This window comes from Delphinus delphis, chromosome 14 (assembly GCF_949987515.2).
Source record: "Delphinus delphis chromosome 14, mDelDel1.2, whole genome shotgun sequence".
Classification (NCBI taxonomy): Eukaryota; Metazoa; Chordata; class Mammalia; order Artiodactyla; family Delphinidae; genus Delphinus; species Delphinus delphis.
This window is the reverse complement of record NC_082696.1, coordinates 81,591,366-81,604,540: the sequence shown is the minus strand read 5'-3', so window position 1 is coordinate 81,604,540 and position 13,175 is coordinate 81,591,366. Positions and strand designations below refer to the sequence as shown.

The 13,175-nt window shown below is 41.0% G+C and overlaps 1 protein-coding gene across 1 annotated transcript in view; it reads left to right on the top strand.

Moving 5' to 3' along the window:
• Nucleotides 1–13,175, top strand: part of COL19A1 (collagen type XIX alpha 1 chain) — a 351,475-nt gene that overhangs the window by 304,033 nt on the left and 34,267 nt on the right. The window contains exons 34-39 of the mRNA XM_060030452.1: nucleotides 2,799–2,852; nucleotides 4,254–4,307; nucleotides 6,608–6,652; nucleotides 9,630–9,680; nucleotides 9,766–9,810; nucleotides 10,310–10,336. Coding sequence (XP_059886435.1) covers nucleotides 2,799–2,852; nucleotides 4,254–4,307; nucleotides 6,608–6,652; nucleotides 9,630–9,680; nucleotides 9,766–9,810; nucleotides 10,310–10,336 — 276 coding nt within the window. The remainder of the gene's footprint in view (nucleotides 1–2,798; nucleotides 2,853–4,253; nucleotides 4,308–6,607; nucleotides 6,653–9,629; nucleotides 9,681–9,765; nucleotides 9,811–10,309; nucleotides 10,337–13,175) is intronic.

Here is a 13,175-nt window from a genome sequence, read left to right as displayed (position 1 = left end):
TTCTACAATATTTTAGAATAATAATTGATAGATAGGACAGGAAAAATACTGTCAGCCATAAGTTGTAGCAATGGAAAAATAAATATTCTTGGTAGCAACTGAGGTAGGACTTGCAAAATCAAAATACCAGAATAGGGAAAGAACTTAGCTCTAATGATCCTTGACTATGCAGTAAATTTTAATTTGTATTTTAGTTTGGTACAATATGCTAAATTGACTGTCCTACTCTTTAATAGGTATTTGTCTTCTTTAATGACCTTTCTTGTCTTGTAAAATTACCTGCTTGCCCTTTATACATCCATAGTAACTTTTACCCTTACTACAGAATTTCAGCTTGTTCAGAGAAAGATGGCTGAGAAGGATTTCTTTTTATTTATGGACTGAGGTTTACTTTAAAGTTTAATGTGGTCATCAAAGGTTAATGAGTCCCAAGCTTATAAACTGGACTACCTAAAGACTCACTCAGCATCTCTAGACTGATTCAGTGTTGAGACTAAAAGTAGCAGAAAAAAAAAAAGAATACATATGAACACACATATCTTATACACGTACATAGAGAATTTTATGGAAATGTGGGTGTTTTGAGATAAAGCAATTTGTGGCATAGCATTTATAATCTCCAGACATTTAGAGATCCATTCCAGAAGGAAATTTGTTTCCTTTCCACTTATAACCCCATATACAAGTTAATGGTGGGGGAATAAAAAGAGTCAATACAACATGACAATGTGTACCGCCCACAAATGCACATGCGCGCACACACACACGCACACACACACTGAGCGTTGCCGGTGAGGATGATACCATCTTGAAGAGAGTATATGTCCACATTAACACAAGTATACATAAGATTTTACTCAAGACTCTTGTTACATGAGGAATTTCGGCACCTTCAAGGAGAGCCTTTCCAGCATTTCTTCACCTCCCATCACATGGAAAAACCTGAAGGAATATATGATCCCATTAGATGTCCCATTAGATGGACAGACCTGACAGAGTTTGGTCCTTAATCCCATTGATGCAAAGAACCTTGATCCTGTAGAACTTTGTTCCTCTAGAGCTCCCATAGATAACTATGTAGCAATTTTCCCATGGCCACTTCACCTGATATTTATAATATGTATAAAATGCATATTTCATCACAGTAAAGGGTAAAGGAATTTATTATAACAATGAATGGTTTGGCACTCTAAAAGGATTACTCAGTAAAGAAAATTCAATCCTGAAAAAGTGGAACCGTTCAAAATAGAACTTGGCACGTCATATGGTTACGTGAAATAATAAACGGGTATTTAAAAGTATATTTTTCCCATTGTAGAAATCATCTGAGTTCCTTATAGAAAATTTGAGAAATACACAAAAACACTAAAAAGACAAAAGTTATTCCTATTTGTACTTCTCCGACTGTTGGTAAAAGTCAGATTGTTGTCCACAACCCCTCATCCACAATTCCAAAGTTCAAATGCCTCTGAAAACCCGGGAAATTTTTCCCAAGTTTGCGGCAAATTTATTTGGCAGCAAAGTCTAACCTGAAGTCATATGGAGCTAGTCTATTTATCTCACTTGGTGAGACTATCATACGTTTTGCTATAGAAATATTCGTGTGTTTATTAGCAGGTGCTGCCTCAGGTGCCATGGGAGTGTTATGTGATATCCAGTATGAGCACTGTGTTCCCTTTGAAACAAATCTGAAAATTCAGAACCCTGAAACACACCTGACACTAAAGTTTCCAGATAAGGCATTATGAGCCTCTACCAGTCTCATATTTTATGAAGTGCATTTCTAATTTTTTAATAATTTGGACCTTTATGTAACATTTTGCAACGTTTCCTTTTCTTTGTTATTCAATAGCTTTTGAAACATGATTTTAACAGTTGCAAAATATTTCATATTACGGATTTTATGTAACTTATTTAACGAATATTCTTTTGCTGACTTACTTGGTAAAGGAACAAATTAATTACACGAGTTATCAGTTAATCTTACCAATTCTTCTTTGAATATATAAATGTATCCAGTATAATTAGCATGACACTACAAATCTTAGGCGGGGCCTAAGAAGCTATCTCTTCACTTTTACCTTTAAGCCATTAAAGGGTTATAAATTTAAATTCGCCGATGAGCTGTATTTCTTATAATGAACTGGCCGGCTAAACTAAATACTGTATCATAAAACAGAGTCCGTTGCTCCACCAACTGAAAGAAGCATTAGCGTAACCGTGTATTTCTTTGATGGCATTCTGCTCATCTGAAATTTGTATTTTCATACTTTAGCAGTGCCGGCTTCTCAGAGCTGGCTATTGTCAACGGAGGGGCTCTGTGAGATCAGAAATGTTCTGTGAATCACCAACACATTAAATTATGTTTGTAACGAATTCCATGTCGTGGCATTTTAGCTCGCCATCCTTACTCTTAGAAAACGGGTGTTTGCAGATGACAAATGTGTTTCTTGATTAGCCAGCAAAGATGGGTAGTTTTCAATCGTCAAAATATTTGATGAACTAGGGCTTCCCTGGTGGCGCAGTGGTTGAGAGCGCCTGCCGATGCAGGGGACGCGGGTTCGTGCCCCGGTCCGGGAAGATCCCACATGCCGCGGAGCGGCTGGGCCCGTGAGCCATGGCCACTGAGCCTGCGCGTCCGGAGCCTGTGCTCCGCAACGGGAGAGGCCATGGCAGTGCGAGGCCCGCGTACCGCAAAAAAAAAAAAAAAAAAAAAAAAAAAAAAAAAAAATTGATGAACTAAAATGCTTTGTTTCCAATGATATAACAGATTTTATGGTAGGAACTATCTCTTTTAGGGTCTCCAAGGCGTTCCGGGCCTTCCAGGTGCTCCTGGCCCGACTGGACCCCCTGTAAGTATTTGCTAAAATGGTTTCACTCAGAGCCCATATCTGCTGGTATGACGCAAAGTGAACTAACATTCTTTATTGATTGTTGTTCTGTTCCTCTGTGTGGAGCATGCAGCTATTGCTGGGGAAAGTAGCATCCAACATCCCAGACTTTTGTTAGTATTCCTTAAGGCTGCTTGGGGTTGTGGAGACTTGTCGTGAAAATTCTACCAGACCGGAAAGCAGACTGTGATGAAGCAAGTCGATTTGAATAGACGTTGGATGTAGAGGAGCGTTATCTTCTTTAGCTATAATTTTTCTGGCATCAACCTTAGGGACAGATATTCAGATGGTTACATCCTTACATTTTTAAGCGCCATAAACTAAGAATTTATTCTCTAGACAGAAAAAAAAAAAAAAAACGGGTCAGGGACGATCAGATTCAATTTACTTTTATTCCTGTTTCTGACTTAAAATACCCTCTACTTTAGTCGGCACTTTTTTCCGCTGTCTCTCTCAAGCGCAGCATCAGGGCCTTTTTGTCTTCAGTTACCCTGTTTGCTTAAAACAATGTTTTTTCCTTTCCCACCTGCTAAACCCAGTCTATCCTGAGAGCAGAGCTCAAATCTAGGTTTGCCTGTTAAAATACAGGACATGAGGCTCAATTTGAATTTCATGTAAATAAATACTTTCATAGCATGTTTGTCCCAAATATTGTATTGTTATTTGCTAAATCTAGCAACCCTTCTGAAGCCTCAATTTTTCTAACTCTTTCCTTCTTAGAGTGCCTCGGCAAAGGGTCTGTAGGAATGTAATCGTGTTCTTTCATGTTTTGAATCATGGGTTTGCCAGAATGAAAACGTTACCTTTCATGCTTTCACCACAGTTATATAGAACAAACCTGGCTCTAAATTGTACACTAAAATTAAAAGCTAAGAGGAAGAGTTGTGAAAGGAGCCATGGAAATGATAGCTAACTCTATGCTCAAAGAAGATTTTAAACTAAATTTTATTTTCCATTGGTAAGATGCAGATCGCATAACCCACCTTGTTAATTCTGCTCTGTGAAGTATTTAAAATGGTGATCACCACCAAAATTGTAGCTCATTTAGGAAGGCGTAATGCTGTGTAAATTGCCATTTAAACAGCAAGGCTAAGTTCTTAAATGTATTAAGAGGTTCCAGTTAAGACCATTAAATGTGGTTGGCCAAGGTGAAAAAGCGACCGCAAATACAAATTTTATCCTTCCAAGGGCTTATTAGCAGGATACAGCTGCTGTATCAGTCTGAAGAAATATAAGCTTATAGGACTGATTTTAATTAGGATCAAATGACCTTCAAAGTGTATCAGTTTGAGCAACCAACTTCCAATACCCTTGGCCGTTTGGGTGTTGTTTCTGTGACAAACTTAGTTTTGTGTTTTACAGGGCTTGTTGGGAAGAACGGGACATCCTGGCCCCTCGGGAACAAAGGGTAACAAGGTACAGAGGGAAAGCCTCTCTTACTGTCCAGATTGGGGCTTGGGGTAGGGGCAAGGTGAGCCTACTTACAGAGAAATCCATAAAATCAAGCAAAGCCTCAAAGTACTATAGGAGTGATGTCAGGGAAGTGGGCTTGGAAAGACATAGGTCCCCAAATTGGTCTGAAGACAAGAGATATGTTCCCAGGGAAGAGGATGAACAGCACATAGGTGCCACACAGCAAACATCCCAGCTGGACTCAGGGTCCTGGGCATCCACCGTGGGGAAGGGTGGGGTGAGGGTCGCCTCCCGATGAGGTGCAGGAAGGTAGTTTGTATCTGGAAGTCCAGCCGCAGGTGCCAAGGCTCCCGACAGGAGGCTCGCTCTCAGAACCAACGAGGATCCCAGTAAATGACGTGCTTGCTGAGAAAATCTGCAAGATCTGTCCTTAGAGGGTCGTAGGGGAGATCCGCGAAAGAAGCAGCACAACTTGCTTCCTGGGGGGTCCGGTTGACAGGACAGATGGGTTGCTGTGGTCAGCAGGGAGAACCAGCAAAGGAGGTCTCAGCAGGAAGATCACAGTTACCCCATTTAGGATCTAAAGTGTCACCCACAGTGTGATAGAGCCAGCACATGAGTCACACGGACTAACTCTTTGGATGAGAAGTTTAAGAATCCGGAGGCCATGTGAGCCACTCAAGCGGCTTCTACCCCAAAATGACCACAGTGGGGCATAATGGCATCAAGGAGCAAAGGAACCCCCCCAGACTGAAAGGCAACAACATGCTTATTCTGGACAGTCTCAGCACAGTTTCCCTGATAGCATCCCAGGGAGCTTGCCCACCTCCACCAGCCTTTTTGATTTGTTCTTGACGGAAAGTATTCAGTCAGAGATTTGCCTTTTGAAGTTAATGGGAATTCCACACTGAGATGAGCTTTGGGGCACAATCGAGAATGAAAATACGACTATTAATTGTGCCAGGAAAAAAAAGTCCTTTCAATAGGCGCATATTTTCCTTGTTTGTCGTCCTCTCACAGTTCATGAGAATCATGACATGATTCTCTGAAGGACGCTGCCAGCAGAGCCCCATGCGTCTTAGAGAGAGAGCCGCCAGCAGAGCCCCATGCGTCTTAGAGAGAGAGCCGCCAGCAGAGCCCCATGCGTCTTAGAGAGAGAGCCGCCAGCAGAGCAGTTTGGGAAAACATACAGTATACTCATGGTCACTCCTTCTCAGACAGATACATTGCAAGAAAAACTTAACAGTTGGTTTTTATTGATAAAGATACAATCAAAAGGTTTCTAGGGTTCTTTGGTTACTGAAAAAATGGGGAGATTGGAATGAAATCCTTCATCAAATTTATGAAAATAGACTAAAATCCCTCAAAATTCTTGGGCATTTTAAAGTAGGAATTTTACTCTCTCTGGATTCTTTTTTAATGAACCATTTCTTGCCATCGCCCCTGATATTGAGGGACCCAAAAGATTTTGTGAGGCTACTATTCTAAAAAAAAAAAAAAAAAAAAAAAGCAATTACAGGAAAAACCGATTAAAGGCACCGAAAGGAGTATCATACCTCTGTTTATCATGGACCAATAAGCATCCTATGTTTTAGCAAAATATAGATGAAATCCCGTTTTTCAAGTTTCAACTTGAATGCATTTCTCACACATTTCATTTTCAGTCTGCTTTGCCTGGAAGCAGAATGTCTGAGGCTGTTTACATTGCAAAGAACATTTCCCTTATACAGCGTTGTACCACAGTCACTTCTGCTCAGTGGGACATGCCTGATATTCACTTAGGATGTGAAAGAAGGTTTTCCTCCTGCAGACACACACAGGTTGTGCTTTTCTACTTTAGTCAGAGCATGTGGATGCCCTCTCTGGTTCCCAAAAGATGAAGGTGGTGGAGGTGAGGCTAGAAGCGAGGGTCTGACCCAAAGAGCCGTGTCCCTGAGCTGCCCCAGCCTTCAGGAAGTGTGCTCTGCACCCCCATGTGGGGAGAGTTCCCCCAGCTGCACTCGAAGTCCAGGACCTGGTCACCTGCTTGTCTGGCTCCATCTAAAAATAAGCTTCATCCCTGGTGCTCACACCGTGAGGATCCGAATGCCTGTGGGGAAAGGCATTTACCTTTCCCGCGGTCTAGTAATGTTAATTCTCCAGGTGAAGGGAAAAGCCCCGCTGAATAAGACTTTGCAAGGGTGAACAAAATGACAAGTCATATTGACTTCAGAATGTGGCTCTCGGAGCAAGCGCAGTCGGGTCCATAAACCTGGAGTAGAAATGTCTAAGCCGTTGATGTTGGTCTGTGTACCCCCTTGCAGGGCAGCGAGGGACCCCCTGGGAGACCCGGACCACCTGGACCACCTGTGAGTTGTTTCAGGTTTAAAACATAAATTCATGCATCTACTTCAGACTTGTATAAACAACAAGGTCCTATTATATAGCACAGGGAATTATATTCCATATCCTGTAATAAACCATAATGGAAAAGGAAAAAAAAGGATTTTACTTTTTTTGTTTGTATTTTGTTGTTTTTTTAAATAGACTATTTTTCTTGGATGATTTTTTATGTTTGCAGGAAAATTTCACAGAAAATGCAAAGAGTTCCCATGTGGTCCTGCCACACATACGCAGTTTCCCTTATCATTAATATCTTACATTAGTGTGGAATTGTACTCTTTGAAAGTATAAACTTTATGGTATGTGAATTTTATCTCGGCTTAAAAACCAAAAACATATGTATAAAGTTCCTTCTAATTCTGATATAATGATTTTTCAGTGGCATGTATAACAAAATTATTATTATGAAGTATATGTCGAGAAATATTATTTGTCACATTAACTATCCAGGTAATATAATTTCTCTCTTAGAGTAGAATTTTTTACAGTTGAGGAACTGATATTGATACATTAGTATTAACTAAACTCTATAGTTGACCCTGGGGTTTACTTTTCCGGTTGTATGGTCCATTAGTTTTGATAAGTGCATAGTCTCCTGTATCCACCATTACAGTACCACACAGAACAGTTTCACTGCCCTGAAAACGTCCTGTGCTACACTTGTTCATCGCTCACCTCCCTGTCCCTCCAGCCGCTAGAAACTGTTGGTCTCTTTACTATCTCTATACTTCTGCCTTTTTCAGAATGTCCTGTAGTTGAAATCAAAAAAAAGCTTTTATGACTCAGAGGTCAGACTACATTTAGATATTCTCAAGGATAAAAGTCATCTGAGTTTTATGTATAAATGTGAATGACAGCCAGGGTGGCTTAGGGGAGCCCTGATTCCCTCATTAGCTCAGCCCTGAGGCACACTGCTCGGATTTGCAGACTGTGGGCCTCCCTGCTGTGGACTCAGTTCAGGTGGGTGTGCACCCCTACTCTCCACTTCCTGCCTGGGGGACCCTGGGAAAGTCATTTAACCTCAATGAGCCTCGTTCACAGAAAAGACAGGGGCTGTAAAAAGACATCCCTTCCGGCAGTGTGAGTTGGTAGAAAAATTGTGTTGTGCTGTGTGTGTTCGTTACCATCTATGATGCCCGAGATGCAAGGAAATTCTATTTCTATGGCGCCTAGTGAATGAAACGTACAAGGGCCACCGCTGCTTTCGTGCTAGGGAATGAGACAGACGCGCACATTGTCGGGAGGCTGGGGAGGACAGGGGCCTCTCTCTGGAGCAAGTCTGCCCTCAAGTGGGGTCTCGCTCAAACAGCATCACAGCGTCCGGCCGGCCAAGCGTTTTTTCCCACCTGCCTCAGAGGGAGAGGTGAAGAAGCCAGACTCCCCCAGAAGGGGCAGAATTCATCCATGACTTTGTTTTTTTTTTGGAGAAACACAATCAGAAGTTTAATAACATGTGCGCTTCCTATATGCAAGGGAGACATCCAGGAAAACTGAGTAACGCCCTGAAATGGCCCAAGTCCTCACCTTAAGTACCATCCTCATCTAAAAACAAGAGAAAGGAAGGGTATGGCTGCTGTGCAGTTTCACGTCTCAGCTTTCTCCACTGGTAAGAGTTTCTTGAGATGCTGGAGACAACAAAGATACATCGCTAGTCTGCATGCAATCGCACGTTTGCGCACATCAGTGAATACACTGGCACTCGGTTTCCCTAAACGTGCTCTTCATTTTTGTTTTACTTACCTTCTCCCTTGACAAGGAAGCAGAGCAGGCAGCATTTGAGGCTCAAACACTAAAATACCCTCCCTCCCCAGTGGACAGAACAGCAAAATACAACATGAGCTCCCAAAAGGGACCTCTGTTTTACGATGGGCTTAAGAAATCTCCCTTGCCCCCCAGCCCGATTCTCCAAAACTATTTATTCTTCAAAACAAATTAAATGTTGTCTTTTCTGTGAAGCACCCCCCTGCGGCCCTGGAAATCTCAGACAAAAGTATCCTTCCCCCTCCAGGACTAAATACAGTAGACATTCAGCAGTTGTCACATGAACGAGTGAAATACTGAAGGAATAAACGAACAGAGCATTTTTCCTTCCTTCACAAGTGTTTGGAAGATGCATGCAAAGCATGAGCCCTGAGCACCACTGACCGCCGTGGTCCCAAAACGGCAATGATGGCTCTTCAGTTTTGCAGCTGAAGCGTGGAAATCACAATAAAGGAAAACGCAGGTTATGATTCTATGGGAATTTTTAAAAAGAAGGCTAGGAGATCCTAACTAAAATTTTCATATGCAATTTTTTCCTGAATGCCAAAATGTACGATTTTGAAAGCCTCTCACATTAGTTCTCTTTAAGTGTTAGTTGCTGGGACTTTGCATTCACAGGTCAATTTATTAGGAAGTTCCTCTTCCCTATCGTTCTAAAGAATATGTTTTTGTAGAAACATCCATGCAGGGTTGTGAGTAACAACATCTCCCCCATTTCCCTTAATTTTCTATTTAGTATGAAGAGAGTGTGGAAAAAAATTACCTTTCAGCAGCCAAATTGTTCCCTGTTCACATCTTCATCAGCACTCCTGTGTTATGGCCTGCAGGTCAGCAGGCTGTAAACAGTTAGCATAAATTGGCAATTCAGAAACTGAATTTTAATGAGCAAATAATATTTTCCTCTGAATGCATTAGTGTCTCATCTGTCAAGCCGGCACATTCATCACAGCCCCACCCAAAGTGTGTGCGCGTGCTCCAGGTGAAGCCCACACGCCTTCTGGTTTTTTTCTTCTACGTTTGCTTTAGAAGAACCAAAAATGGGAACGTTATTATTTTTACCGATAACATTAAACTCAGTTTCTAAAATGGAGTAGGAAAAATATCATTTGGTGAAACAACAAAAGGTAGAGATGCTCACTATTAACTTCAAAGGATAACTCCATGTTTCATTTCTTTCCTAAGGGTGTACCATTCAATGAAGGAAATGGAATGAGCAGTTTATATAAAATCCAGGTATTTACTTTTCTAATTATGTAAAATCACTTTCCAGCTATGGGTTACTACAAATTCTTCTCACCTTTGTCTTTTTCTTTTGAAGGGAGGTGTGAACGCTCCCAGTTTTCCAGGGCCACCCGGCCCCCCTGTGAGTACAGTTGTTTATCACCAAGCATATTTTAGCTGAGCAGCCTCACACACACGTGCACACACACACACACACACACACACACACACACACACACACAAAGACCTCCTAAGTTCACTGAAAAGTATGTGTTACAAATATAAAGAAAATTTTCTGCAGGAGGAAATAAATGAAACCAATTATAATAACATTGGGGAAACATACACAGTCAAAATAAAGGAAAACAGCATTCTGTGTAGTGGTGTCACTTTTTGGAAACCTGAGAACTAAATCAATGTCCAAGCAATCACCGTCATGGGAGTTCCATCAAGTTATATTTCCTCATCTTATTATGCTTCACATCCAAACCATAGCAAAACAAAACTTTTGTTTTTTAGTATTTTAGTGTTTGAGCAGATATTTTTATGTGTATTAAAGCCAATTGGATAAAAATTCTTCGTAGTTTGTAAGTCTGCTTCGGTCGTTATTTTCAAGATGACTTCTCATATTTTTCTTATAGGGCCCCAAAGGTGATCCTGGCCCAGTGGTATGTATATTCCCATGTTTTGTGTCATTTAGAAAATAAATCTTTATTCGAGTTTGAAAGAAGACCTTCAGGAGAGATGCCTGCCTTCTGAGATGTCCCTTGGTTACATGGAGGAAGCGGGCAACCTCCTCGTGTCAGGATGCCTCGGTCCTGATGTGTCCCTGCCCTTGACGCTCTTCCATCAGGGTGATTTTGAAAATCACCCCGGGCTGGAGGAAGATGCATAGAAAGCTCCCGAGAAATAGGACACTTTCTTCCAATAGGACTATTTTGATGATTGGTTCCATGTTCAGTAGATCGTGGGAGGAAACTATTGGAAAGAAATTCCTTAATAGGTCTGTCATCTCCCCCACCGACACTACAACAAGGCAGGGACGGTTTATTTGCTTTGACTGTCTTAGGCCGTTGCTCTGGAGGCGACGTGGTGCGCTGTCATAAGCCTGCTTATTAGGAGCGATGTTTCAGGAGGTTCTGCCCCTCGGCCTGGGAAGAGGTCCTGCGCCCCAGCCTTCCGAAGGATGATGACTGTTACGCACCTCTCGCAGCCACGGAGCGGCCCTGTAAAAGTTCTGCCAGATGCAATTCGATTCCCTTTATTCCTTGGCAGGTTTTCCTGTCATGTCCGTTTCAGGCATGTGTCCTGTCCTTCATATTTCATTTCTATGTCCTTTAACCTTTGGGTATATACTTGAAACTCCGATGTATCTGAAACTGAAATAAACTTTCAAACCACTTGCCGTTGCCGTGGGAGGAAGTCGCAGGCCCTTTCATTACAGTGGAGTTTGGTAAAACTAGATGAATAAGTTTTAAACGAGCGAAAGAAGAGCCATAAAAAGCAATCTTTTTACATCTACATAGATTTTCAAAGGAGACGCATGAAAGAGCTTATTTTTTGTTATTGGGCAATATATATTAAAAGCCAATTTGTTCTCGCCTATGAAATGCCCAGTTTGTAGCACTTTCCGAACCCCAAATATGTCATTTAGAAGTTTCCGTTGTTTCATTACTCATGCTGTGCTTTCTTTATCTGTAACGTTTTTTAATGCTTTCACCTCCCCCCGCATATCCTTCATTCCAATCTGAATCTTCTTTCATCTTATTGATAAAAATTTCCTCCTCGTCTTTCCTTCTCATACTCACACACACAAGCATCCCCTCTGAGTCATTCAGGGACACGTAGGCGTCTCGCTGACTTTTCTGGAACACCCAAGTTTTTAAATTAGTAACTGTAGATTAAGGTGAGAAACCTTTTTAAAAAGTATTATAATAAAGGATAAATTATGATTCACTTGGATTCGAAAGCACGTGGCAACAAAAATGTAGACAGCATTGAGTAGAATTTGAAGAGATTAGGCTTCAAAATTTTTTAGCTGCAACAAAGAATAAAGAATAAAAACTAAGTGGACGACGTTCCTTGCTTTTAGAGATGTGAATTAAGTGGGTGAAGCACAAAAACAGAAATGTGGAATCACGAAATTAACTACCGAGTAAACCTTCAGGTTTATCTTAGATAAAACTTTAGATTATTCCTTTGAGCTCCATGTCACCACCACCGGGCAACTCATTTCCGACCAGTTGCCCTGAATAGAGAAATACTTCCTCATAGCATAGAGATAGATAAGCCAGGAATGGTGGAGTCACAGGTCACGGAGCAGAAAATGGAAAAGTCCCATCGGGGTAGGTGTGGGGAGATATACTCTTCCAGCATCCTTCAAATCCCAGGACACCAGATCTGTACCACTGTTTCTAATCTTCTCAGTGAACCTTTACAGATAAAAATTACCCTTAATTGAATGTATTATCTTCTGAGGCACTCCATTTCATTCCCTTGGTATTCAATTGATAATTGGCTTTCAATTAAATATTTATTATTAGCTACTTTCAGACAAATATTGATTGATCGGCTGAGCACTGTCCAGCCAATTCCTCTGTCCTAAGGATAGTTGAGAATATAAACAAAGGAAATCAAAGAGCTTATTTCCTTTGTCAATAACCCAGAGCCTCCATTACAGAGCTTCCTGCAGAATAGAATCTGAACATCTTTTTTTCCTGATTGACAGGTTACATATTGGTAGTTGTTTAAAAAGGCTTTTGAAGCAAAGAAAGGATGAAATGATATGCTTCCTCATTAAGCATCCCGTGATAAGGACAATATCATAAATCATAATGGGAGTTAAGTGTTGGTAATATTTTTGAAGCAGATTAGAATTAGGCATGCAAAAATACATTTACAGAGAATGACCTTGGGAAGCTACCTTTTCTATGTGACTATGTTGAAAACATCCAGTGTCTTAAGAAAATATTTGCAGTTAACATTAATTCGTTAACAAGGAGGTATCAAACAACTACCCACTTTATCTCTCTTAATTTAAAACCCCTGTTGTTTATTGTTCAAAGTTGGCAGCTTCCTTCACCCTGACCTTTCTAAATGGGTTCCTTGAGGGCCTAGAGGTTCCAGTCATCTGGGGCCAGACACCAGCATATGTAACAGATTTTTTTTTTTAGCAGAAATGCTTACCTGTCTCCTGTCAGTGAGCCATCATAAATAACTGCTCCTGGGCTGTCCTCGGAAGCATCCACAATTCACATCCACCTCCAGGAAATATTGAGGGATTATAAACTTTGAGAGCTCCATCTTCATCCACTCTTAAAGACTTCAGTCTTGTTTTCTGATCATCTAGAAGGCTTAGGTACCTTATAAATTGGCAACGTTTATTAAAGCCCAGTCTTTCCTTCTAATTCTTATTGAAATTGGAGTTATCACTGACTAGAGGGATTCGTTCAGAGCAGATTCTTCATCAGGATAAAAACGATTCATTAGAAAAGATACTCATACTTC